This window comes from Octopus bimaculoides, chromosome 19 (genome assembly GCF_046866305.1).
Source record: "Octopus bimaculoides isolate indiv1 chromosome 19, ASM4686630v1, whole genome shotgun sequence".
In the NCBI taxonomy this organism is placed as follows: domain Eukaryota; kingdom Metazoa; phylum Mollusca; class Cephalopoda; order Octopoda; family Octopodidae; genus Octopus; species Octopus bimaculoides.
Window position 1 is genome coordinate 5,084,791 of NC_142946.1, and position 27,796 is coordinate 5,112,586.

Here is a 27,796-nt window from a genome sequence, read left to right on the forward strand (position 1 = left end):
TGTGTGTGTGTGTGTGTGTGTGTGTGTAGATACACAAATCCTCACCATCTTTCTTTTTTTCCAGCTAGGATAACCATGTACCTCCTTTACAGCAAGACATCCTTTCCGGTCCCTCTGTCATATTTTAACCTCGTCAACACCTGGCACGAAGCCACCTGCCTCAGTACTTTACACCTGCCCATTCAGTTACGCACCCTGTACACTCTGTAAATAGTTTGGCATTAGGAAGGACATCCAGCCATAGTAAAAACCTTGCCAAGGCAGATATTAGAAGCTGGCATATTTCTCTGACTTGTCGGTTCCTGTCAAACCATCCAACTCATGGTTTTATTACAGATAGGCATCAATTGAAAATAATGATGTTGATGATGATGATGATAACATATATGGTGTGTGTGTGTGTGTGTGTGTGTGTGTGTGTGTTGGTTCATTTGACATGTATTTTTCTATGCCAAGGTGGGTTTAGATCAGTGCTCCGCTACTGGTATGCTGTGGCATACTGGTGTGCCATGAAACGATGTTAGGTGTGCCGCAGTATAACCTAAATATAATTTTTTTCACCCATACTGTTAGTTATATTTTTAGTTCAGGTGTGCCGCTAAATTTTGAAAAAAATATGAGTGTACCGCAAGCGATAAAAGACTGCGGAGCATTGATCTACAGAGTTATTTGAAGGATAGTTTTACTGCTGGATGCTCTTCCTGTTGGTAACCCTTACTTGCTTTTCAAGTTAGGTACCTCTTTATTCCACAGGAGTTTGAAAGTGCAGAGCAGCCGGTCATATTATCAACAAGTAATGTCAACCTCATCATAAATTAAGTACCCGTTGCGTACTCGGGTCGATCTGATTGACTGCCCCACCCTCCCCTCAATTTCAAGCCTTGTGCCCATAGTAGAAAGGATTATTATTATTATTATTATTTTTTTAAATTTTTTATTGCAGTCTTACGAGGTCATTGCCAGTACTGTCAATGTTCACACTCCAATGGATGAAACCAAGACAATAAGTAAGTCCTACTTCACCATTTCGTGCCCCTGTTTATGTTTTCTAGGAAGGGGTACCCACTTCTCACCCAGATTATGCAAGCTCTTTATTGCTTCTCGCACCTTCTTTGGGGGGCTTTTTGCTCGCATGTCCCTATTTATCTGTTGCTTTTGTTGATTTCACCTTATTTTACTCAATCTCTTGTATTTCAGCCTTCTACTGTCCCTAGACCTTTGGACCCTCGGAGATTAATAAAAGTAATCATTATTGATAGGACATATAATACCTCGTGCTATGTCCAGCCCTTACCTCTGGGCTTATCAAGTTTTATAACAAGCAATGACATGTTGGGAGAGGTGGGGGGGGCAAACAAATTGCATGAGGAAGGAAGGAAGGAAGGACCCTCTCTACCCTACTTCCACCGTTCTTTACCAAACAAAAGTAAAATCTCATAGAACAAACAAATTCTATGAATGTCACTTTTCAGGTGTAATGCCTTGTGCATTATCATCAATTTCTGCATCCTTCTCTCTAATTTCTTGTGTTCTTCCTTATTTCATTTGAGTATCTCTGCTCCATATCTCATTTCCTGATAGTTTTCTTGTATTTATTGCTGATACCACACCCACTCTCTTCCTTATGCCTCCTGCTCTAAAGTACTCCACCTCTCTCTGTAAGTCTATGCTATCCCTCTATTTTTTCTCTTATCATCCATATTACTTTGCATCTTCTGGTTTCCTTGCTGCTCTTTGCTCCCACTGCATTCAGCCCTACTGTTACTACTACTCACACCTCCTCTCTCTTTGTCTATTATAGGTGTCATGGGACCTGATGAGGTGAATGAAATTTTACGGCAACACGACAGTGGCATGGACGTAGCTTTACAGAGAGCCAAAGTTTGGTCAAAGTACCTCAAAGACATAATTTATTACATCGATAAGAAGGCACAGTTGGGTAAGTGTATTATTTTCTCTTTCTTTCTATCTTCACAGGTGTGGCTGTAGGGTTCAAGAAGTTGAAGACCTCTCAAAATTTTGTTATTTGCCATTTTAACAAACAGTGTAAATAACACACATAAACATACAATACACACACCACTTCTTGTGGTTGTGCAGTGAATGAGACGAGTGACCACAAGGATTTCAAATTTCCCTTCATACTTTATCCAGATTAAAGGAGGTACCAGATCATTGGTTGCTGGAATATTGGTGATGTACATGTGTACTAATTCCAATAGGTTTTGTAGGCTGATATGGTTGGTGCCTGTCTCTTGTTGTGTCTTCCGCAATGATTTTCAATTGGCCAGCTCTTCAGTGTCCTCTCAAAAAAGCCTGAGGGATGTACATGGAGTGGATGTTGGTGTCTTCAAAATAGAACTGAATCTCCCCCTGGCTGGCTCCTGTGCCGGTGGCACATAAAAAGCACCATTCATGCTTGGCCGATGCCAGTACTGCCTGACTGGCTGGCCCTTGTGCTGGTGGCACGTAAAAAGCACCATTCATGCTTGGCCGTTGCCAGTACTGCCTGACTGGCTGGCCCTTGTGCTGGTGGCACATAAAAAGCACCCACTACACTCTCAGGGTGGTTGGCGTTAGGAAGGGCATCCAGCTGTAGAAACATTGCCAGATCAGATTGGAGCCTGATGCAGCCTTCTGGCTTGCCAGTCCTCAGTCAAACCGTCCAACCCATGCCAGCGTGGGAAACGGACATTAAACGATAATGATGATGCAGCATTGGAGGAGGCGATCTTGTGTAAGATGATAAAAAGCTAGTTATAATTGTGTGCAGCCTGTAGATCCTATAGCTATAAAACCTAAAGATATCACACTTACAGATATCTATGTAGGTTTGGGATTTCTTTTGAAACCTGTATGTGCAGTTTTAAGTTAGATTTATAAGTGTGTGTGGTTGTAACTCCTAAAGCAATAAGCGTGCATAGCCTGTAGGTTTTTATAGATGTGTATATGTCTAAGCTGCTTTGTAGAACTATCGCCTTGCTACATGGCAAGTTTGTGGTTGAGTGGTTGATGTTATTGAGAGCCGTAAAAAGACTTGCTTCAGCACAGTGTGTTATTGTATTCATTTAAAAGAATATCTTGATCCAATCATGCATGAAGCTGTATTCACAAAAATGCGTCCCACTTGTGTTAGCTTGGCAGGGCATGTGTATGTACACGTGTGTGTCTGTGAGCACTTCTATCTGTGTGTGTATTTGAATGAATGTGTGTGTGTGTGTATTTGAATGAATCTGTGTGTGTGTGTGTGTATTTGAATGAATGTGTGTGTGTATTTGAATGAATGTGTGTGTGTATTTGAATGAATGTGTGTGTGTGTATTTGAATGAATCTGTGTGTGTGTGTGTATTTGAATGTGTGTGTGTGTGTGTGTGTGTATTTGAATGTGTGTGTGTGTGTATTTGAATGAATGTGTGTGTGTGTGTATTTGAACGAATGTGTGTGTGTGTATTTGAACAAATGTGTGTGTGTGTGTGTGTGTGTATTTGAACAAATGTGTGTGTGTGTGTATTTGAACAAATGTGTGTGTGTGTGTGTGTGTGTGTGTGTGTGTGTACATACAAGAGCTAAGATTTTTACAAATAAAAATTCCAATGGTAATGTGTATGATTGTTTGGTTCCAGGTCAGCCCAGATTAAGCTGAACTCTGATCAGAGACAATCTAGCCATGACCATCTCCAGGACAGTATTATCCTAGACACAGAAATACCGTTTTAGCTTTTTATTTTTTTCATAGATGGCTATGTTTGGGGGAGGATTTGACTGCTATTGTTAGCAGATCGAGACACCACGTAGAGCACCTCTTCGATAACGTTTGCTTGTTAAATGACTCAGTCAATCACAGTTTAGTTCCGGCCGTGGGTGGTACTTTTCGCTTTCAAGGCTGGAATAAAACTTTTGAGTTCAAAATGTTTTATCATCATCATCATCATCATCATCATCATCATCATTGTTATTAATATTATTATTATTATTATTATTATTATTATTATTTTTATTATTTTTATTTTTATTATTTTTATTATTATTTTTATTATTATTATTATTATTATTATTATTATTTTTATTATTATTGTGTTAAGCAAGAAGAATGGGCCATACCCCTGTCTTTCAGAGGCTGCCCATTAAAGGTGACACCAAAATGGTTGATGACGTCAAATGGAGTGGCGCAGGGGTGGAGGGTCAAGACACACCTAAACTTCTGGAGCAATGATTTTTCCTTTTACTTTCGTTTTGTACTTAATGACTTAATGAGAAGAGTAAGAGGCAGCTTTTGTGTTTTTTTTTTCTTGGACATTCTGGGGAGAAAGGATTGGGTAAGGTAAAAATATAGTCAGTACAAGGGTGGCGGGAGGTGAGAACTTAGGAGTGTACGAAGATGGACTTCGAATGGATGCTGGGAGTCTGCTGTGTCTAGATGCAGATGGTGTGTAACTGAATGGTATGCCATATCATGTCCGTGGTAGTGGGCCTGGATGGAAGTGGTATGTAACCAGATGTTTATACCATCTGAAGTATACTATGTCTTTTCTACTCAAGGCACAAGGCCCAACATTTTTGGGGAGGTGGGGGACACTCGATTAGATTGACCCCCAATACACAACTGGTACTTAATTTATTGACCCCGAAAGGATGAATGGTAAAGTCAACCTCGGCAGAATTTGAACTCAGAACGTAAAGACAGACGAAATACCTCTAAGCATTGTCTGATGTGTGTGTGTGTGTGTGTATGTACATACACGTGTGGGTGTGTATATATGTGTATATGTATGTATATATTTTGAGCGTGGCCATTGCCAGTACTGCCTGACTGGCCTTCGTGCGGGTGACACGTAAAAGCACCCACTAAACTCTCTGAGTGGTAGGCGTTAGGAAGTGCTGTAGAAACTCTGCCAAATTTAGATTGGAGCCTGGTGTTGCCATCCGGTTGCACCAGTCCTCAGTCAAATCGTCCAACCCATGCTAGCATGGAAAGCGGACGTTAAACGACGACAATGATGATGATGATGATATGTATGTGTGTGTGGTGGGAGATGGCGTACAGCTAGATAGTATGTAATGTATATGTGTGTATGGATATTAAAGGAGGGAGGAACGACTAGGATTTCAGTGTTGTGCTTAAAGGGTGACTCTTCACAGCAAGATGAACTGCTTGGAAGATCTCTCCCTCTCTTTCTCTCCCTCCCTCCCTTCCTCTCCCTCCCTCCCTTCCTCTCCCCCCGCTCTCTCACTGTACACTCGTACATTTGCCATTGTTGTTTTTTTAACATCTGCTTTCTATGCTGGCATGGGTTAGGTGGATCATTGCTGCTCTCCCAGATGGGTCCCAGTACTGGATGGATGGATGGGCAAACAGAAACTGATGCTATCAGATATAGCAGGGACCTTCTACATGGTCTCCAGAATTGCAAGAAATGGCTATCAAATCTCTTCAAATCACACCCAACTGCATTGAAAGAGGGAAGGGCATTGTATTTTTAAAATGAAGAGATGACCATGATTGGAAAGCCTTTGATCATAGATCTGCACAATCAGGGTTCACCTCAACAACAACAGTATATATTTTTCCTCAATATATGACACAAGTATGGCTGTGTGATTAACAAGCATACATCCCAGCCATATGGTCTTCAGTTCAGTCTCATGCTGTGGCACCTTGCACAAGTGTCTTTTACTACAGCCCTGGGCTGATCAAAGCCTTGTGAGTGGAAACTGAAAGAAGCCTGTTGTATGTGTGTACACATGCTTGTCTTGTTCATTTTCCAGTCCTCCATGAAAAACATGTCTAGCCATGGAGGAATGTTAGCTTCCTTGGAAACAGGTAAGGGTTGGTGACAAGAAGAGCATCTAGCTGTAGAAAATTGGTCCCAATGAATCCCATCTGACCCATGCCAGCATGGATGTTAACCCTTTAGCATTTAATCCAGGCACATCCGGCCAAATAGTCAATTTGTTTTATGCTCAAACTGACCAGATTCAGCCTTTCGCACTTACCCTACAATGTCATACGAAAAGTATACAGTCCTATAATCTAAATCTCAAAGCTACAAGATAATGCATGATTAACTCTAAACAATGGGAAGAAGTAAATAAATAAATAAATAAGCAGAGTAATCTTAACGCTAAAGAGTTAAATGACGAAAACCCCAAACGTTGGAATCTTCTGAAACTTCTGTTCTTATGCAGTAATCCTAAAATAAAATGTCTTTGTGTTCTTTCATTTCCACAGAAACAGATTTCTCCAAGAATCTCATACGTCTCGCTCAGACAACCAAATCGACAATTGTTGAAGATGTGAGTTAGTGTTTCTTGCTTCATCCATTCTGTTGACTGTAAAGACAAAAAACTGTTTTATGATTGTCTTAAAACAGAGACAGACAGACAGACAGAGAGAATGTGTGTGTATGTATATATATATATATATATATATATATATGTGTGTGTGTGTGTGTGTGTGTACACATAAAAATGGATCAAATAATAGAAGTGAAGTGAGAGAAGAGGTGTATGTTCATTCTATTAGTTGACAGCTGTTTCATAGTCTGTTAGTTGCATAATCAATAGTACATCATCCTTTCCATATATGTAAATATATTTGTACATCCTTATATATAAATATGCTTTAATATAACTGAGTCGAAAATTCAGCTTTTCCGACACAGTCCTCCTTTTGAGGAAAAATTGAAAGGGGTGAATTTAAGGAGAGACAGCAGAATTTCACATCTAAGTTAAAACACACACACACACACACACACTCTGTTGTCTCTCATTCATTTCTCTCCTTTCAATTTTTTTTCCTGCAGAAGGACTATATCTGAAACATTGGGTTTTTCACTCCTCGTTGCAAGTTCACTGTACATTTTAAATTAATTTATATATATATATATATATATATATATATATATATATGGTTCAAATATACAGAAAACAAAAGATAGAGACAGGTGAGGATACAACAAGCAGGTGTATTAGTTTGACACTTGAGAAAACTGGAAGAGTCTTTGACATTTCGAGTCTGTGCTCTTTGGCTAAAAGGGATGAGAGATAAAAATATGGAGAGAGAGAAAATGTGTCAGGCTTAATAGGTTCCACATGTTGAAATATGTGTGTGTATATATATGTGTGTGTGTGTGCATGTATGTATATATGTCTCCATGGGCTTGTATCTTAAACATACATTTTCTTATTTAACAGGCGCTCCTACCTTTACAATCAGTTTATTGCCTGCTCTTAAATATGGTGAGTACAACATAAATTAAATACAGTGTGTGTGTGTGTATGTGACTGATTCTGTGCGTAACTGACTAACTGCATGCATCTGTGCGTGTGAATGTGCATGCATCTGACTGACTGCATGTGTTCATGCATCTCTGAGTCACTGGGTTAATATGGGCATGGATCGGACTGACTGCTTTTGTGTGTGTGTGTCAGTCACCGATTGTTCGTAGGCATATGTGTACCAGCCCTTGTAATAATAGGAGTGTGAATATCTATCACAGTTCACTGCCATATATATTATTGTGACAGCAATAAATATATTACACTGCCATTGTAATATATACACTCACATACACATACACATATATTTAGAAGAATAAAATAATAGAGACCTCAGTAAAATTTCTTAAGCTCTGCAGTTGCTTTGAATGTTTGAAATACAAATGTTGTCATCGACAATATTCATTACATACAGGTGTGGCTGTGTGGTAAGACGTTTGTTTCCCAACCACATGGTTCTGGATTCAGAACTACTGTGTGGCACCTTCAGCAAGAAATTTTGGCAAGTTGGGGGTAGCCAATTTACATCAAACCCCTAGTACTCAAATGATACTTACTTTATCAACCCCAGAAGGATGAAATGCAAAGTTGACCTCAGCAGCATTTGAACACAGAAATGCTAGCAAAGCACTCTGACCAGGCAGCTAACAATTCTGCCAGCCCACTCCACACACGCACACGCACACACACACACACACACACACACACACACACACACACACACACACACACACTTCACTATTACTGTGTCTTATATGTAACTTACGTGGCTTAGTGGCTAGGACATTCAGCTCACAATCGTAAGGTTATGAGTTCAATTCCCGACAATGCATCGTGTCCTTGAGCAAGACACTTTATTTCACGTTGCTCCAGTCCACTCAGCTGGCAAAAATGAGTTGTACCTTGTCACACTCTGTATCATGCTGAATCTCCCCGAAGAACTACGTTAAGGGTACACGTCTCTGTGGAGTGCTCAGCCACTTGTATGTTAATTTCACGAGCAAGCTGTTCTCTCGATCATATCAGCTGAGACCCTCATCATTGTAACCGACGGAGTGCTGCTTTATGTAACTTACTATCAGCTAACAGTTTCTCTGACTTCAATCCTAAAAACTTGACTGACAATGTTTCATTTAAAATATCCCATTTTTTTCTTTCTTTCTCAAGGACTCGGATTATGCTGCCTCTTGCCAGAAAACTCAAGCACAATTACAGACAGACAAGTTCATTCGGGTTAGTCAATTTTGGAATTAGTTTATCATTTACCATATTTGTAGAACTTTGCCCAGGGTTCTTTTTTCTCACATTCCCAGCAGGATTTGAACCCGGATTGCCAGCACTAGAGGTGCAGGCCTACATGACTACACCGATCTGGCAGTGCTAGAAACCAGAGAAACCAATCCTACCTAAAACAGGCAGCAGGTGGACACCCAGGAGTCATGACTCAGATGTGGCCCAACCCCTCCCCTAGAGTGTCAGGAGTTAAGGGCCGAAGCACTTGCCTAAAGGGGGTGGGTTTCTCCTCTGAGGACCACCTGCTGTTACGCTCTCCCCGAGATTCTTTCCACCTAGATGGTGTCAATTTTGTAATAAATGAGAATGTTCTCTCGCTTGGTTCAATGGTTAATCAGAAAACTTTAAACCTAAATTGCTCTGAATTTTTTCCTTTAACAAGAAGTCTGTGAACAACTTACAATTTGACTGTTCAGTGAAGTCCTTCTTATTGTCTGCCTGTTGTTGCTATTTCTAGCCACTTGCTACACGACGAGCTGAACATGATAAAATAAGGAAATCAATTAAAGAGTCTTGGAACCGAGAAGTGAAGAAAATGGTAAGTTCTTCTTGATTGTTTTTGTATTTTGGAATTATGTTTAAAGGTAACAGGTGTGGCCGTGTGGTAAGAAGTTTACTTCCCAACCTCATGGACTTTGGGTTCAACCCCGCTGCACTAAACCCTTCAAGGCAGTGCCCCAGCTTGGCCCCAGCCTGGCCCCAGCCTAAGGACTGAGATAAGTTAAAAATAGAAGTCTTTTCCTGTTGATTTCTCCTTTCAGCAAGAATCCATCTCAAACTTACGCAAAGCTCAGTCATTGTTCTACAAAAGCAAACAAGAAAACGAAAAGGCTCGGGAAATGGCAAATAAAGCAGAGACCGAGATGAACATCCAAGGCAGCAGCAGCACAATTTCCACCAAAGTGGACAAGCGCAAGAAAATAGTGGAAGACACAATGAATCGGGTAAGTACCACATCGTTACCATTTTGTCTGTCGTCCATGTTTTAGACTTGCTTAGGCAGAATCCTTGTTCACACATGTTCCACTCATGACCATCCTGTCTGAGTTTTATTTTCAGACCCTACGTTGAATTGCTTTATTCAATATGTCCTTCTTTTGTCTGTGATTTGAGGGAGATTTGGTTGTTGGTGTTCATTTTGGTTGTAGTAGTAGTGTTGGTGGTGGTGGTGCAAAATGGGACAGTTTGGCTCAGCTGTTTTGAAGCTGAATTTTTGGCATGGCTGACTGGGCATTCAGCTCGTTTTGCTGACCATAGTTTGGTGCTGGAGGCAAGCACACACACACACTTGCATGTATATTTTTGCACACATGCATGTGTGTATGCACACTTAAATATGTACATGCAGATAGAAAGAATGAGAGAAAAGGAGAGACGTTCCAATTTATTAACTCCTTTAGCATTTAACCCTTTCGTTACAGTATTTTTGTTGAGATGCTCACTGTTTCTTTCAATTACTTTAAATATAACAAAGAATTTAGTTAAATAACTTAGTTATCATTCAGCTAGTGTTAGGAACATAAATTGCAACTAAGGTTTGGTGGAAGATTTTAATTCAAAACTTATGGAAACAAGATATTTGGACTCAGAGCCAGAGCCGGTTTCAGCCAAGTTGGTGATGAAAGGGTTAAATTGGTCGTATTCATCCCAAATATTCTACCTATTTTATGTTGAAACCAGCCAGCCCTGACCTCTCACACCTACGTTAAAATGTCATTCTAAAAATAAACAATCTCCACATTGAATTTGTGATGCTACAAGATAATGCCGGATAAATTTTAAACAATTTGAATAAATAAGCATTGCATTTGACAAAGTAAGCTGAATACCAAAGGTTTAATTAAACATGATTGACAAACACTTTCTCTCTCCTGATACACATAAAGAAAAATTTATTCACACACAGAAACAGAGAGAGAGAGAGCACGAAACATTAAAATGCCTGTGAATTAAATAGCTGAGTCAGGAGTGCCAAATAGGCGGCACCACAATAGCTGAGCCAAAACGTCTCAAGGTGGTGGTGGTGGTGGTGGTGGTGGTGATGAGGTCATATAACCCTAGGTCATACTTTTTCAGCAGACCTATAGTCAGAACCAAAGGTGTTTCAGCTGTGACTGTCCCATCTTTTTTTTTTCTTTTTTTTTTTGGATTCTGTCTCAGTGTAGCTCGGACTTCATTATCTCATGAATCTTTTCTGCTTTAAACATAAAATATGATTTCAAAGATTTTGTTGCTATATCTAGCTAGTGGAGTGACTACACAGAAGCAACTCCCATTGGCATGTTCAACGTCTGTCTGTCTGTCTCGTTTGTCTATGTCCCCCACGTTCAACATTTAAATTCTGCATCTATTTTTTGCTTTTTCACATAATTCAAAAATAAATTTTTTTTTTTTTTTTTTTTAATATTTTCTTTATGAATCGTGTGTTGACTGAGATACATCCTTGGGTGTTGTGAATTATTTTTGGTTTATTATGACATATGACACTAATGGAATGTAGGTTGGAAATGTTTCCACCCCCACCCGCACCCCCACCCTCCTTCCTCTCCCACATCACAGCTTCTGATTTTTTCAACCAATCACATTTGAGTATTTGCTGCTGGTGCTGGAGACAAGATTAAACAACACAAATAACAAAAAAAAACAAAGAACAACAACACAAAACAAACAACAGCAACAATATGGCATTGTTGGCTATAGGCGGAAATTGTTTTCTTGTCTATTTAGTGTTACTTTATACTCATCACCACCAGCAGCCTCCGTTTGTACAATGTAGGTTGTTGAAAATAGATGAGCTGAGGGCACGACAACAAGGAATGCTTTTTATGCAAATATTTTCTTTTTTTTTTTTAAATTATGGAGATTAAATTCTAATCTGGTCAGTTCCACCCACCTTCCCTTTCCCCTCCTGGGCCCCACAGTTTTAATCTTTGCCTCTTTCAATTTCACCCTCTGTAACATAACCGTTCTATTCATCGGCAATCCTTAATGACGAGAAAAACAAAAGAGAATACATATTTTTTCTTTTAAGTTAAAATAAGTAAATAAATATATACACTTAAACATCTGTGTATGCGTATATTCTAAACAATAGAGGGTGTATATATTTTATTTCACTAAGCTGTTTCAAACAAATCTTTCTGTTTCAACTTGGTTTTTTTTATTGCATTATATATTAGTATGTGTGTGTGTGTGTGTGTGACTTACATTGCTATATAATCTACTACCAGATTTCTTATTAACCAAACTTAATCCTTAATTCTTTAACTGTGAGGAGCAGAAGACCAAAGAAGCTTTTTTTATGTATTTGTATTTTTGCCTCATTCACACTTTTCTCTCTCTCACCCCCTTTTTCCCCCTCCTATCTTCTTTCACTTTTATTTGTGAAATAACCAATGTCTTTAGAGAATAAATATTTCTGGTCTTTAGCTTACTAACTTTTATGACAATCTTTTTGTATTTCAACATTTTGTAAACGAACTTTAGAAGTGTTGAATTTTTCATATTCTACAGACAAAGTAAATATATGTGGGCACAGGACATCATGAAATGTGTACGACAAAAAAGTACAATCTGTGGATTTAGAAAAATTCTTTGTCGCTTAGTAATCAAAATATTTGGGCGTTGCCAATAAAGCATTACTTTATCATCTCTGTGATGTGGACACAGTTTTATCAGTGGTGGTGGTCATTTCTCTAGATTTTGTGTTGTATTGTAACTAGAAATAATTGTGTCATGAGCACAAAAGCATGGCTGTATGGTTGAGAAGTTTGCTTTGTAACCAGGTGGTTCCAGGTTCAATTTCATTGTTCTGCATCTTCTATCATACATTTGTAAGTGGAATTTTGTAGATGGAAACTGTTGTGTGTGTGTGTGTGTTATGTAAACATTGGTAAGAAAAGTCAAAATGAAAATCCCTGGTGATATTTGTTTCACCCGAGTTCTATAGATAAACCCTTTACACTCTGTTCATTGGAAATGCAGTGAATCAGTGATTGACTCTTTGAAAAATCAATAAGCAACAATACTATTGTTGTCGAAATGTAATATGTAAAATAAATAAAAATTTAGATTTTACAATAACAATTACATATTGAAAATATATTAGTATTTTTGGTAAACATTATTTGTTTTAAGATGTTTCGATTGTAATTCTGTCAATCTAGTGTTTTCATTATCAAGCTTTCAAATCACGAAAAACACCACATTGAGATGTATGTTAGCTCTGTAGTTGTTCTTACATAGAGAGATGAGACATATGCGTACACACACACACACACACACACACACACATTCATTCAGTGGTGTTCCCTTTATGATCATGCCACATACAAAGAAGGCACACACACACACGCAGAGTAATGATGTTGTTTATAGAATGTATTAAAATATTCGGATGGTTGAGATGGCATACATGGGGAAACATCAACCTAGATGCTTTCCTGTTATGAGTTCAATTTTTATCTCACTTTTCTTGCTTCGAATTTCACCAAGGTCAACATTTGTTTTTTTTTTTTTTTACGAGGGCAGAACTTCAGTCAAAAATAAGTACCAGTAATATACTGTGGTTGATTCAATTGACTAAAACTTTGGTCTGTGTGTCCAGCTGAACCATTATTAAATACCTCTCTGTTGTTAGCACCTCGCTGTTAGCACCTTTTGATAAACACCTCACCGTCATTAACGCCTTATCGTCATTGATGTACTGCTGTCTTTAACACACTTCTGTTGTTAATGACTTACTATTGGGAAACACTTCACCGTCATTGACACTTCACCGTCATTAACACTTCACCGTCATTAACATACTGCAGTCATTTATACATTGCTGTTGTTAATGCTTCACTATTGTCAAATACCACATCATTATCAAACACCTCACCGTCGTCACGTGCCTCACTGTCATTAATGTTTTGCCATCATTAACACACCGTCATTGTTAATGTCTCACTGTTGTTAAATGCTTCACCATCATTTAACATCTTGTTGTTAACGAAGTCCTCCTCCTACAGACTAATGGGGGAAGCATCTACATTGATGTTCAATGTTTGTAATAGCAGTCAAATCTCACTTTTATCATACCTTACCATCTGAAAAATGTAAGGACAGATAGGATAATGTAATTCTAGATAAACTAAAGAAACATGTGAGATGGAATGCCTTTGGTAATCATTCAGAACTGACCAAACAAAACATCTTCCCACATCTGGTGTATTTTACGTGCCACCTGCGCAAGGGCCAGTCCAGCGGTACTGGCAAATAATGTAAACCAACACCAGTTTTCAAGTAATGGGATACACACTCATGTATTTATGTATGTATACTACAGCTTCTTTCAGTTTCTGTCTATCAAATCCACAAGGCCTTATTTGGCGTGGGGCTTTAATAGAAGACGCTTGCCGAAAGCACCACCCTAGGGGATTGAGCATAAAACTCATGTAGTTAGGAAGAAAACCTTGTAACTTTTTCACTAAACCATGCTCTGGGCTTGAAAGTCAACTGAGATATTTGAAACTCGATATCTACTGACAAATCTATGCATATACAGGTGAAGGCTTTGTACTGATATGAGCTGTATGGTAATACAGTCATATCACAAGTAACATTATTTTGTAGTGAAATCAAATTTTGCTTCAGTGGTCAAGTTTGTTTCTGTGTTTGACGTCATTAGAATATTTGTTTACAATGTCGACAACGTTTACATAGTATGGCACAGTGACACATCCTGCCCTACATACTCACTCATTTGTTTCTCAATGTGTATGTATGTGTGTATGTATGTATGTATGTATGTGAAATGGTAGAATCAATATATGTTTAAATAAAAACACTAAAAAAAAATAAATACTGCCAAAACCACAAAAGTATGAAGTAGTTCTTTCGGTGCAGCAGTAACCGGGGTTGTAAATTATTCACAAAAAAAAACATGCAGCTTGCATTTGGGTCAAAGGCTGAACCCAGAATATAAATTTATTGAGGGTGTGACAGTAACTTGAATGCAAAAATCAGTTGATATAATATTCAGTGTAACCAACACTTTTTTTTATATACTGACATATGGTTCTACATGTTTATATTTAGTTGTTTTGACTGAGCCGTCTACTTCTCACCCACCATGTTATTTTTAGTTAACTTTTTAATGCTCCATATTTGAGATATTTTGTCACAACAATTCCTCACACCACGTGTTTAGCACTTCATTCATTATGTCTTCATTAACTTGTCTATCTCACACATCACATGTAGACATTAGTTCAGTTTTTTTAATTCTCGGTGCTTTACATATGTCAACACAAACTAATCTGTGTGTTGTGCATGCCACATGTTTATTTTTTTAGCTGACTGTTTAATCACATGCTGTTACCTGGTGGCCAGTGGCCAGTTAGTGTAAGGGAGATAATCATGTCTACATAATATTTGGTGGGATTATAAGTTAGAAATTTAAAATCGAAGAAAAAGGAAGACTAAAATATGGAGTTTGCATATTTATTTTATTTATTTATTTTTGCTTACTTATTACGATGACTTTGTAATTTCTAGTCTTAGGGAATTCAGTATAGATCCATTTCATTCTTATTTGAAATCATCAGCATGACATAACCTGAGTTAAATAAACTAAACCAAATTAAACATTTTACAAATTGAGACATTTGTTCCATGCATTAAATATGTGGACACTAACTCAACCTGTTTGTTTGTTCCACCACATGTTTTAATTCAATTTTTTTTTGTTTTATGCTTCATGCTTTAAATATTCTAACATTAATTAATCTAATTTAAACTTTTAATTGATTAATCCGATCTGAAAATCTAGAAATTTTTTTTTTTAAATCTCCCTTATTTATTTATTTATTTATTTATTTTCTCCCAATCTTTCATATTTTTCTGTGAGAAAATTCTTACATCACAAACTAATTAATGCTGGACAGTTTAATTGGATTAGCTAATAAGGAAGCAGCAGAAACGGTGACATGATGCTTCTTGGCATTTAGAAAATATTTACATCAGTGTTTCTTAACCGTTTTTGTTCCATGCCCCATTTTGATTTTTCCCTAAAAACGTTCACACCCCCAACACCCCCACCACCATGAATGGACAGAGTGTATAGTACACACGTGTGTGTGTGTGTGTGTGTGTGTGTGTGTGCGTAAACTTTCATTTAATCAAGATATCCTCAGCCTAAGGAGTAGCCTGTGGTATACACCTCGCCTGGATATTTACCACTTCTGAGGTTCTGCTCGCTATGAAACATATGTAGCCCGGATCTTATCTACGCCATTCCGTAACTCTTGTATTCTTATTTGCAAACCCAGCAACCCTGGTTGCCTACCGTGAAATATAAAACAAACTTTTTTCAGTTTGTCATACGTCAATATGAAAAAGATCCACAACCTTCCATCTCAATAAACCACAATTGTCTCTGAAAGTTGTTTTTTTTTTATATTCACTACGTGCTTGAAGCTGACTTTCTTCCTACACCTTGATCCTTGGATCTTACATTTATTTATAAACACACACACGCACAAGAAGTTTTAATTAAAACTTACCTCCCAGTTTTATTCACCTCATTCTAAAGTAACCTAGACCTCACCCAAATATTGCCATGCCCCACCAGTAAGGGTTGGTGGGTCTCGTACCTCCCACGTCTTGAAATATTGTTCTACATGTTATGTATTCTATCCTATATTCACATTGGAACATCCAACCATATTTCTTTCTATGTTTTTATTTATTTATTATTGCATTTTTGTTAATTTTTCTCTTCTTTTTCTGTTACATTTGTTTTGTTTTTTGTGGGTTTATTTTTTTTGTATTAAACTTCAACTTCTGTTCTGCCTTCATTTATTGTTCATCTTGCGGAAACCCCCCGTTCAACTTTAATGCTGGTACCCCCTCCCGACTGTGATGGGGGTACCTCCACTGAACTGTGAAGGTGGTACCTCCACTCTTCTTTAACAGCAGTACCCCAACTCAACTGTGACAGGGGTACCCCCATTTGATTCATGGTGGTACCCCAACTCAACTGTGACAGAGGTACCCCCATTTGACTGATGGTGGTGCCCCTACTCAACTGTGACGGAGGTACCCCCATTAACTGATGGTGGTACCCCAACTCAACTGTGACAGAGGTACCCCCACTTGACTGATGGTGGTACCCCAACTCAACTGTGACAGAGGTACCCCCACTTGACTGATGGTGGTGCCCCTACTCAACAGTAATGGAGGTACTCCCAAAATTTAACGACAGGGAGATATTATTGGCACATCGTTACATTATGCTACTTTGTTTCATTACATTACTTTTGTTAAACCTAATTATAACATCTATAATTAACTGATGTTGTTGTTACTGTTATAATGTTTCTATGATTTCTGTTTTTTTTTTCGTTTATTTTTTCAAAATTTTAAAATCAGTTTTTATTTTATTTTATTTCTATTCATTCTTCTTTTGAAATCAGATTCTTTCAATAACTGCCCCTGCTCGTTACCCACCAAATTCAAGTCATTTATTTAATTTTGTTTGTAAACAAAAATGCCAAAAAAATCCTCAACAAAAACACCTTCTTTTGGACATAAAAGTTCTCGTTTCTTCTAAGAATATGGTTACTTCATAAGCCATTGAGGGAACATCTGCATGGCCATTTCCCCTATTAGAAAAAGCAGCTATATATCCCTTCAAATCATACCTACCCTCTTAAATGTAGGAAGGACATGTTAGATAATGTTGTGGTTTTTAAATATTCAAAGTCTCTGGATGGTTGTTGCTGGAATAATTTGATCTCGGAGGTTTTCTCATTCAAGCTGACCTGGGTTTAAACTACAACAATAATAATCATTTTAACATTTATTGTTTAACCTTAGGTTAGATCTGGTCTGGCAATGCTCTGATCAAAAGCATTACAACCATGACCATCCAGTCTCTTACTCAAACATCATGCACAAAGAACTACATTATCTGATGTGTGTGAACGTGTCCTTTTGTGGTTTAGGGGAGATTTGACTGCTGTTTCTAACAGGTTCATTCACAGCTGAGAAGCTCCCTGTATTGGTTCAAACAATTTTTTTTTTTTTTACTTTTTAAAAATCTTGCTATCATAGATTTGAGGGAGATTTGGCTGCTGTTTCTAACAGGCTTATTCGCAGCTGAGAAGCCTCCTGCATTGATTCAAACAATTTTTGCATTTTTTCTTCTTTTTACTGTTTTTTTTTTTTTTTTTAAATCTTGCCATCATGGATTTGAGGGAGATTTGGCTGCTATTTCTAACTGGCTCATTCACAAATTATATAAGTTTGATAAGTCTATCCTACAAACACATCATCATTTGTCTTACCCCTACTGTGAGGCTTGGCATTCTGAGATCCAACCTCACCGTTCCTTTCCACAATTTCTACTCCTCAACACCCACTCCCCTCAAAAAACACCCACAAACAACACAGAGGCACTTTGGTATCATCTAGTTTATTTAATATTATTTCTTCACTGCTTGCCATATTTTCCTTTGTAGTTTATCTTCTGCTGAATCAATGGGTTTACTGGCTGTATAACATATCAGCTTCATCTTCATGTATATAAGATGTAGGTGTGTATGTATATACATGTATGTGTATATACGTAAGTATATACATGCGTATACATGTATGCACATGCATTTATAAGTATTAACATATATGCATATATATATATATATATATGTTGTTGTTGTTGTTGGCACTCCGTCGCTTACGACGTCGAGGGTTCCAGTTGATCCAATCAACGGAACAGCCTGCTCGTGAAATTAACGTGCAAGTGGCTGAGCACTCCACAGACTTGTGTACCCTTAACGTAGTTCTCGGGGATATTCAGCGTGACACAGTGTGACAAGGCTGACCCCTTTGAATTACAGGCACAACAGAAACAGGAAGTAAGAGTGAGAGAAAGCTGTGGTGGAAGAGTACAGCAGGGTTCGCCACCATCCCCTGCCGGAGCCTCGTGGAGCTTTAGGTGTTTTCGCTCAATAAACACTCACAACGCCCGGTCTGGGAATTGAAACTACGATCCTATGACTGCGAGTCCGCTGCCCTAACCACTGGGCCATTGCGCCTCCACTGATATATATATATATATACACACATATACAAACATGCATGTGTATGTGTGAATTTATACATACATGCATGCATACATATGTGTGTATGTACTGTGTCTGTGTTTAACACTTTTGTGTAATGCTGGAGGTTTCAAGTCATACGTAACTCTTCACACACACACACACACACACACACACACACACACACACACACACACTCACTCACACTCTCTCTCTCTCTCTATCTATCTCTCTCTCTCTCTCTCTCTCTCTCTCTCTCTCTCTTCTCATAGCCACAATTTTCAATCATGGCCAGAACAGAATTAATAGAAGGCACCAGCTGTTGATTATCACAGAATATATATCGGATGTGTGTGCAACCTGGGTGTGGAATTCAAATCTCTGCCATTCAACAAATATTTATATATATAAAACCAGATTTTACACACTTTCCGCATGTGTAATTTATACATTTTCCTTTATGTTGCGTAAACACTGCGTGTGTGTATGTATGTGTGTGTGTGTGTATACAAACAAACACACACACACATACACATTTATTTACAACTATATGTACATACACACTCATGTGTATTTATATATGTTTATATATGTACATGTGTATGTGTATGCATACACAAAAAATAAAGAACAGCTGACAATTGTGTCAGCTGTTATTTTTCTTGTTATAAGTCTGTCAGTGTATTGGGTTATATATAATGTAGCTGTTTACTGTAAAGAATGCTCGCTCACTCGCGCACACGCATGTGTGTGTGTGTGTATGTGTTGATTCACTTAGGAGCAATAATTTGCAGAACTTGATACACAGGTATAGAGTATTCTTTAATACGTTACAAATGAAACGTTCATATTTCCAAAGCTCTTGAGTTACACATTTGTTGCATGTGTGTGTGTGTGTGTGTGTGTACAGGAAGAGGGGGAGAAAGAGAAATAGAGGCTCAGCAAAACAAACAGGAAATGTAGAACACAATACATGATTGTATAAATTTTTACTTGGCTATAAGTTACAAAATTGACTCAAAGACCAATAGGTTTTTGTATGTCATATGTATCTGTCTATCTACATACATACACACACACACACAGTCTCACCTTTTGTGCATACATATTGAGGACAGAACAACCTCTGCAGCCGTGGGACCATGATAAAATGTGCAAATGTTTGGAGGTAAGAAGGACATCCAGCCATAGAACCCATGGCAAGAATGGAATGTAGAGAGTGTTATGTGATCTGTGACCTCTCTAGAAGGCCGGGTAGTTTCTTTGTCCAAATTGTGTCAGCATGGCAGAGCAGACATTCTATGATCAGTATACCTTTACATACACATTTTATTTAAGTATGCACTTTCACCCATACCACAGCTCACACACACACACACACACACACACTTTACATTCTTGCAAACAAACATTATTGAATTGATCAAAGACTTTTTTAGTCACACTATTTCCAGTGGATGTATGGTAGCAGCATTCATCCAGCACACACAAAATTCCTGGTTTTTAACATTGATTTGGAAGATAAAAGAGGAAGAACCAAAAAAAAGAGAGAGAGAGAGAAATAAAGCAAGCAAGCATTTATTGATTGTTATTTTGTTTTTATTCAATATTTTTGCTTTGGGTTTTGATATCTGAATTCCCAAGACTCTTCTTAGGTGTGTCCCTTCGCTGAAGAGCTTGTTTTGCCTTTTTTCTTTTGGTTTTTTTTTTTTTTCCTTTAAGGGGTGCAATAACTTGGGTTTATGATTTATTCAAACAGGTTGTGAAGCGATGGCGCCTTGACTGCCATTGCTGTTCGTGTGCCTTACATTTGCATCGCATTTTCAAGCACATTCCTCCATCTCAAACTTGTACAAACCAGTTAGAACTGGGCATTGAAAATGACCCTGACCAGTTCTTGCCGGTGTTGTTGGTAAGTATGGCGCCCTAAAATCCCCTACAAGTCAAGAAGCACGATGTATAATAATATATATATTTACAAATATAGATATATAGATAAATACATACACACACATATACATATATATAGAAATGCATATGTATATGTATGTGTGCATACATGTGTGTGTGTGCATGCATGTATGTATTTTACTTTTGCTGTCTGTCTGCAAACCATGCAATTAATTATTGCAATTTGCACAATTAGTATCTGATGCTTCTTTTAATGCAAAACGCTAGTTTTTGAATTGGTGTTGCATCTTACTGCATTTGTCTTAAATAATAATGGGTTTTTCACAAAGCTGGGAACGAGGAATGGATGTGTAAATAATGCGTGTGAAGAATCCGGCCAACATTTTCTAGATCGTTGCAAGGGTGGCTTGCTTTGAAGGGAGCAGGAGGGTGGGAATAGGGTTGACACGGTGCCAGCTTATTCTTTAACCCCCTGATGCCAAGCAACAGTTTGAAGTTTCTCTTGTGCATTATGCATTCACACTAACATGCATGTTTGTGTATGCACTCACACTTGCATCTACTCATATCAATACTTTCACATATGCATGCATCGTCATACGTGGATACGTGCAGGCATGTGCTCACTTGAAGCAATTTGCACAAATATATATATATATATATATATATATATATATATATATATAATAATAATAATAATAATAATAATAATATGTATGTATATGCATGTACAGCAAAAAGCCTAGTATGTGGAGTATTCAAGCAGGGTGTATATATTTGAAGACCTGGCAAATTCATACGATATTTTCTGTAAGTCTATGTAATGTCTTAAGCATGTGTGTGTGTGATTTTATGTGATGTATTTTGTGTGTGTGTGTGTTTTCTGTCTATGTATAAATGTCTTTTTGTCTTGTGTGTGTAATAAATGTTTTTAAGGTCTGCGTATGTATATGTTATATCTTGTGTGTAACATAGTTTGTCTATACAATGTACTTTCTGTGTATACACGACTGTAATATATCTTCCAACACCAATCACACATATTAAAATTCTATTATCAACCTCCACGTTCATCTCCTCGGGATAGTGTGCCTCACTTACAAAATAATTTTACAAGCGTGGACCTGCTTCACCTATAATACATGAGTTTTACCTTCAGTGAACATGTTTTGCATGTGGCAATCCAGTTTTTCCATCCAGGAGGAAATTGTTCTCTCATCACCTTGACATATTGACCATATTTATCTTTGTTTTTTTTTGTTTTTTTTCTGTGTCTGCTGAAGATCAGAGAATTCTTCCTTTCACAGAATGGTCCAATTCTAATTTAATTGGGATTTTGGTGCATCAACTTCTTTAGAAATATAAAGTATTTTAGAGTTATTTCCATTCGTACTTGTGTTAAGGTGAGGCAAACACTATTAAACAATGCTTTCATCAACCAAATAAAATCACTCTTCATTAATCAGCATTATCATGCAGGCCACATTATGTCATTCCACTCGAATAAAATTGAGATGAGGTGGGATTGTGGTCAAGAAACTGTAGTTTTCGTTGTTGTTGTTTTTAGTCTTGGGTTAGCCCCGATCAAGCAAACCAAGGACAATCCAACTATGACCAACCCATCTTTTTTTTTTTTTTTGTCACACGTAGTATAAATGGGGCTACATTATTCAATACGCTCTTCCTTCTGTTTTAGGATGCGATAGGAGGGAGAGTTAGCTGTTATTTCTAGCATGTGGAGCAATCACATAGAGGTGCTCTTTCTCTCTCTCGCACTCAACCAGTTCTGACCATTTTTGATGCAGAGACAAAATATTGTTTGTTTTTCTTTTATTTTTACATATTTTTATTCTTTAAATTTATTTTCTCTATTTCATTTAAATATTTCGTCTCCATCACAAACTCCCACAAGTGTTTAGATATCATTTTAATTAACGACACACACGACTGACTCATTCACATTTTCACTTTATCATCATCGAATTCTAGAATTGGTTCCATTGTGCAGCACCTTTGTCCCATATCTTCTACTGAGAATGACTGATGCCTTTTCTGAAAATCGGTCAATAGAACCAGTAGAGTTGTTTTGAGCATTAGCTGTGTAATACCTTGCAAAATCTGTTTTGGCCTTGTGCTCTCTGAGTTCAAATCCCACCTTCTGCTACTGGAAGTTCCTCAGCAAGAGCTTAAGAATTTGAGCTGGTTGCTACCAATGCCATTGCATACCAGCTTGCCAGGGATAATGCAAGAGGATTTTGGAAGTTCCTCAGCAACTAAGAAATGTGTTCTGTAAGTGCATTCATTATCATCATCATCATCATTTACCATCCCTCTTCTATGCTGGCATGGGTTGGATTCTTTCTGGTGAGCCAGAGGGCTGCGCCAAGTTCCGGTGTCTTCTTTGGCATGGTATCTATTGCTCGACGCCCTTCCTAGCACCAGTCACTTTACAGGGTGTACTAGGTGCTTTGTATGTTGCACGAGTGAGTCCCCAAGTGACTTACAAGGCAATGGAGTGGGACGAGGAGTTGTATGAAGGGAAGTGGCTTGCATGTGTGTGTGTGTGTGTGTGTGTATATTGGTACTATGGAGCAGAATTGGTATAGTGCTGGACAAGAATAATTTGCAGTATTTTGTTTTATGTCATTTTACACCACTGGTTGGATCCCTTTATGCCTAGGTTGATTTTGCCATTCAATCCTTATAAAGACAATAACAGTGAATTCCAGAAAAAGAAAAAAAGACAACGCCAATGCCACCACCACCACAACCACCACTTTAACCAATACCCCAAAGACACAAAGACATCTTCCTCATCATCATGAAAGATAAATTGCAAACTAAACTAACAGCTAGAAATTATGCTGTTGATGTTGTTGTCAATGTCGTAGTTAAATCGCATGAATGTCACAGCTTTCTTTTTTTTCTTTTTTTTTTACTTCTCTGCTATTCCCACCAAAGAACGTGCTAGAGCAATCTTAATTAGTCTTATATGTACTTATTGCTAATGACATGAATTAAACTGGCATCGTATTGTAATAAGGATTTCATCTTCAATTTTTTTGTTGCTTAATTAACGAGAGTCATCCTCTTTATTGTTGTCGTCATCGTTGTCATTGTAATCATCTCGTTAACAAAAATATCAATCATCATCTTTGTGATCATTGTTGTCATTGCTATAATCATCTTACTAACAAAAGTATTACTGACATCATTGCGTATTGTCGTTATTGTCTTCATCGTTATCATTGTAATCATCTCGTTAACGAAAATATCAATCATCATCTTTGTGATCATTGTTGTCTTTGCTTTAATCACCATCATCGTTTTCACTTCCACTTTTCCATGCTTGCATGGGTTGGTCAGAATTTGTTGAGGTAGATTTTCTGTGGTTGGATGCTCTTCCTGTTGCAAACCTCCGTGTCTCTCCAACCAAGTTAATATTTTCCCCATGGCCAGACATGGTTTTTCATAGAAGAATGGAAACAGACAAGCTCGCTTGTATGACAGTGATGCTTATTTACAACCATCAAGTGATGTCAAAACAAGGACACACGCACACAGACTTCCACACAGTTTCCATCTACCAAATCCACTCACAAGGCTTTGGTCAGCTCAGGGGCTATTGTAAAAGACACTTGCCCAAAGTAGCCAAATTGTAGGACTGATGTGGTTATCATCCATATCATCTTTTGTTGTCCACTTCTGTCTCCTCCTCCGTCTTATTAAACGCTAAACAAATTAAGATCTTCAGTACAAACAGATCAATTTAGTATTATTGTTAAATTGACCAACTAGGACATGACTGGTATTTATTTTATCAATCAATGATGAAAGGTGATGTCGACCCTGGTGTGGTTTGAACTCCGAATGTAGAAACTCACAACTAAATACTGCAAGGTGTTTTATCCAATGCTTTTCTGATTCTATTAATCAACTTTCTCGTCGACTAAACCCCTTGTCTGAAATTGCTGGCCTTGTGCCAAAATTTGAAACTGTTGTTGTTATTAATTCTGACATTAATTAGCACAAGGCTTTAGACTGAACAAGATTTCTCTTTTTAAAATAAGTGTACAATAATAATAATACTAATAATAATAATAATTTTCCATGTCTTTCTTATAGGCTTGCGAAACTGAGATTTCCTACAGGGCACATGTTGATGAAACTAATGCCAAAAACAAGGAGTTGGACAAAATAAAGGTTTGTAATATTGGTTTCGAATTTTGGCACAAGGCCTGCAAGTTTGCAGGAGCAGATAAGTCAATTAGTTCGACTCCCGGCGTTAAATAAGCAGCTGGTACTTATTTTATTGGGACCATGAAGGCAGGGTTAGTCCTGACAGCATTTGAGCTCAGAATCTAAAGACAGACTAAGATGCTGCTAAGCATCCTGCCTGGAATTCTAAGTATGTATCTTTTGGAAGAACAGAATAGAGTAAGTGGAGCAAGAACACACATGAAATTGAAAAGTGTCGCTGAAGAGGTCACAGATGTGTGACGAAAGATTTCTGGACAATTGGCATGAGCTAAAATAATAAAATAAGAACAGTAATAAGTGAGTGAAGAAAAAAATATATATATATATAGTGTGTGTGTTTATTTGGTTAAAAAAAAACAGAAATGACCATCCCAAAATACAACAATATATATATATATATATATGACCTTTGGTAATATGCCGTGCTTGAGAAGACCCATCAAGCCAAGTGAGATCATAGTCGTGGCCGGTGCCAGTGTCGTGTAACTGGCTTGTTTAAAGCACCCTTCAAACGTTGGCCAATATGCCATGCTTGTGAAGACCTGTCGAACCGAGTGAAATTGTTATCCTGGCCAATGCCAGTGCCATCTGACCGGCACATAAAAAGCACTGTTTGAGCATTGGGCTTCATGGAGGCAGTGACAGGTGACCAAGACCTTTGGCGATATACTGTGCTTGAGTGGACCTGTCAAGCCAAGTGAGACCGTAGTCATGGCCGATGCCGGTGTCGGGTCAGTGGCACCCATGCTGGTGGCATGTAAAAAACACTCACTACACTCTCAGAGTGGTTGGCATTGGGAAGGGCATCCAGCCGTAGAAACCTTACCAAATCAAATCAGATCGGAACCTGGTGCAGCTTACCAGTTTTCAGTCAAACCATCCAACCCATACCAGCATGGAAAACAGACATTAAATGATGATGATAATATATATGTGTGTATACCCCTCTCTCTAAATCTATTTCTATCTTCTCTTTCTCTTCCCCTCCAGTTTATCATGCTTTCCTCCCCATCTCTTTCCTCATTCACATCAGATTTCATTTCTTTTCTTCTCCTTCCAGGGTGATCTTCTATCAAAAGTCTATGAACAGATTTTACTTTGTGATGAAACAATAAAAAATGTGAGTACTGCCATATATTGTTTTTCCTCTTACATCCTGTACTCTGATTCAATTGACTGGGTATGTTTATGATAAGCCAGGAGACTCTGCTAAGCTCTGTTGGCAGAATCTCTGTGGCTGGATGTCCTTCTTACCATTTTACAGAATAACTTGCAAGACATTTTTAAAAATCACTATGAACATATTTCTTTAACCAGTGTAATCCTAATTCTTTAATCATTGTAATGATACTTGTTTAACCACTGTAACCATTTTTTGCAGGTAACTGTTGAATATTTTGATTTATTACACAATATGACCGCAAGTGTACCTCTTCAGGTAAATTTCCTGTGCTTTTCCTCTGTGTGTCTGGTGTTGAAATTTTCAAGTGTGGAAACTGGGCGGAAACTGTAAAAACAGAAGTCAAGGGATTAATTTGATTGGAGAAGGGATTATCTAGCCAAGCAGTGTGAGATGATGAAAAGCCAAGAAGAAAAACAAAGGGAAAGTTGGAATTTAAATTGGAAGGTAGATAGATGCAGTTAAGGTGATGGATTAAAATATTGTTTAAAAAGAGGGGGAACAGGAAGGTGGATAGGTGCAATACATCAAACAACCACAGTCATTATGATTATAACGACAGATTAAAGTATTTTAGGGGTGAGTGAATGGGAATTGAATGTATTGCAGCAGAGACCAAGTGGCCAAGATTGAGTGGGTGGTGGGTAATAATCTTTTACCATAATTACACCACAGTTACATCGACCCATACAGAAATACACCCAATCCTATTCATATAAGTGCAGGCATGGCTGTGTGGTAAGAAGCTTGCTTCCCAACCACATGGTTCTGAGTTCAGCCCCGCTGCGTGATACCTTAGGCAAGTGTCTTCTGCTATAGCCTTGGGCCAACCAAAGCCTTGGGCCAACCAAAGCCTTGAGCCAACCAAAGCCTTGGGCCAACCAAAGCCTTGTGAGTGGATTTGGTAGATGGAAAGTGAAAGAAGCCTGTCATGTGTGTGTGTTCGTGTGTGTGTGTGTCTTTATATCTGTGTTTGCCACCCTTCACCACTTGACAGTCAGTTTTGGTGTGTTTACGTTCCTGTAATCTAGCAGTTCGACAAAAGAGATCAATAGAATAAGTACCAGGCACTTAAAAAAAAAAGTCTTGGGGTCGATTTGTTTCACTAAACCCCTTCAAGGTGACACCCCAGCAAGGCCACAGTCAAAATGACTGAAACAAGTATACAATAAAGTGATGTCCATTTTCTTCTATCGCTGCCATCCTAAACCCACATCTTTGTCTGTCCAACAGTTCAAGAGACTCTCTGAAAGCAGTAAGCAATACACACCAGCCAGTAAATATGCGGAATTTGTGCGTAGATTGCCAAGCAATGGTACCCACCAAACAGAAGAAGAGCTGTTTGTATTCAAACCTTACATCCCTACCACAAAGTGAGTACATCTGTGTTGTTTCTTTTTATATATTATCTGGCCCACATATGTTTCTTGTTTTATATTCTAACCAGCTAAATCCAGCCTTTCACACCTATCCTTCAATGTCGTTCTAAAAATATGCAGTCGTATCATCAAGATTTCAAAGCCATGAGATAATGTGTGATTGGTTAAGAACAATGTGAAAGGAAAAAAACATTACTTGTGACAAAATAATCTGAATGGTAAAGGGTTGAAAATAAATTGTTTTTACATATATATGGGAGCACCAAAATATTTTAAGTTCTTAGAGCCTTTATGGATTTAAGCTTAGGTTTAAAGATAAAGGTTCATTTCATATTATGTCTGCTACTGTGAATTCAATGACAAATCAAACATCAAATCAATCAAGATTTATTATAACGAAAACAAAA

The 27,796-nt window shown here is 37.9% G+C and overlaps 1 protein-coding gene across 7 annotated transcripts in view; it reads left to right on the forward strand.

The window, feature by feature from the left end:
- Positions 1-27,796, forward strand: part of LOC106869429 (rho GTPase-activating protein 45) — a 124,273-nt gene that overhangs the window by 71,342 nt on the left and 25,135 nt on the right. For 4 of the 7 annotated variants that reach the window (XM_014915161.3, XM_052974752.2, XM_014915164.3 and 1 more), the window contains 12 exons: positions 944-1,007; positions 1,802-1,939; positions 6,230-6,294; positions 7,195-7,239; positions 8,446-8,511; positions 9,029-9,109; positions 9,333-9,515; positions 20,419-20,571; positions 24,696-24,773; positions 25,891-25,950; positions 26,212-26,268; positions 27,244-27,383. In XM_014915161.3, coding sequence (XP_014770647.1) covers positions 944-1,007; positions 1,802-1,939; positions 6,230-6,294; positions 7,195-7,239; positions 8,446-8,511; positions 9,029-9,109; positions 9,333-9,515; positions 20,419-20,571; positions 24,696-24,773; positions 25,891-25,950; positions 26,212-26,268; positions 27,244-27,383 — 1,130 coding nt within the window. The remainder of the gene's footprint in view (positions 1-943; positions 1,008-1,801; positions 1,940-6,229; positions 6,295-7,194; positions 7,240-8,445; positions 8,512-9,028; positions 9,110-9,332; positions 9,516-20,418; positions 20,572-24,695; positions 24,774-25,890; positions 25,951-26,211; positions 26,269-27,243; positions 27,384-27,796) is intronic. The other 3 variants (XM_014915163.3, XM_089366385.1, XM_089366386.1) reach the window with 1 other exon arrangement.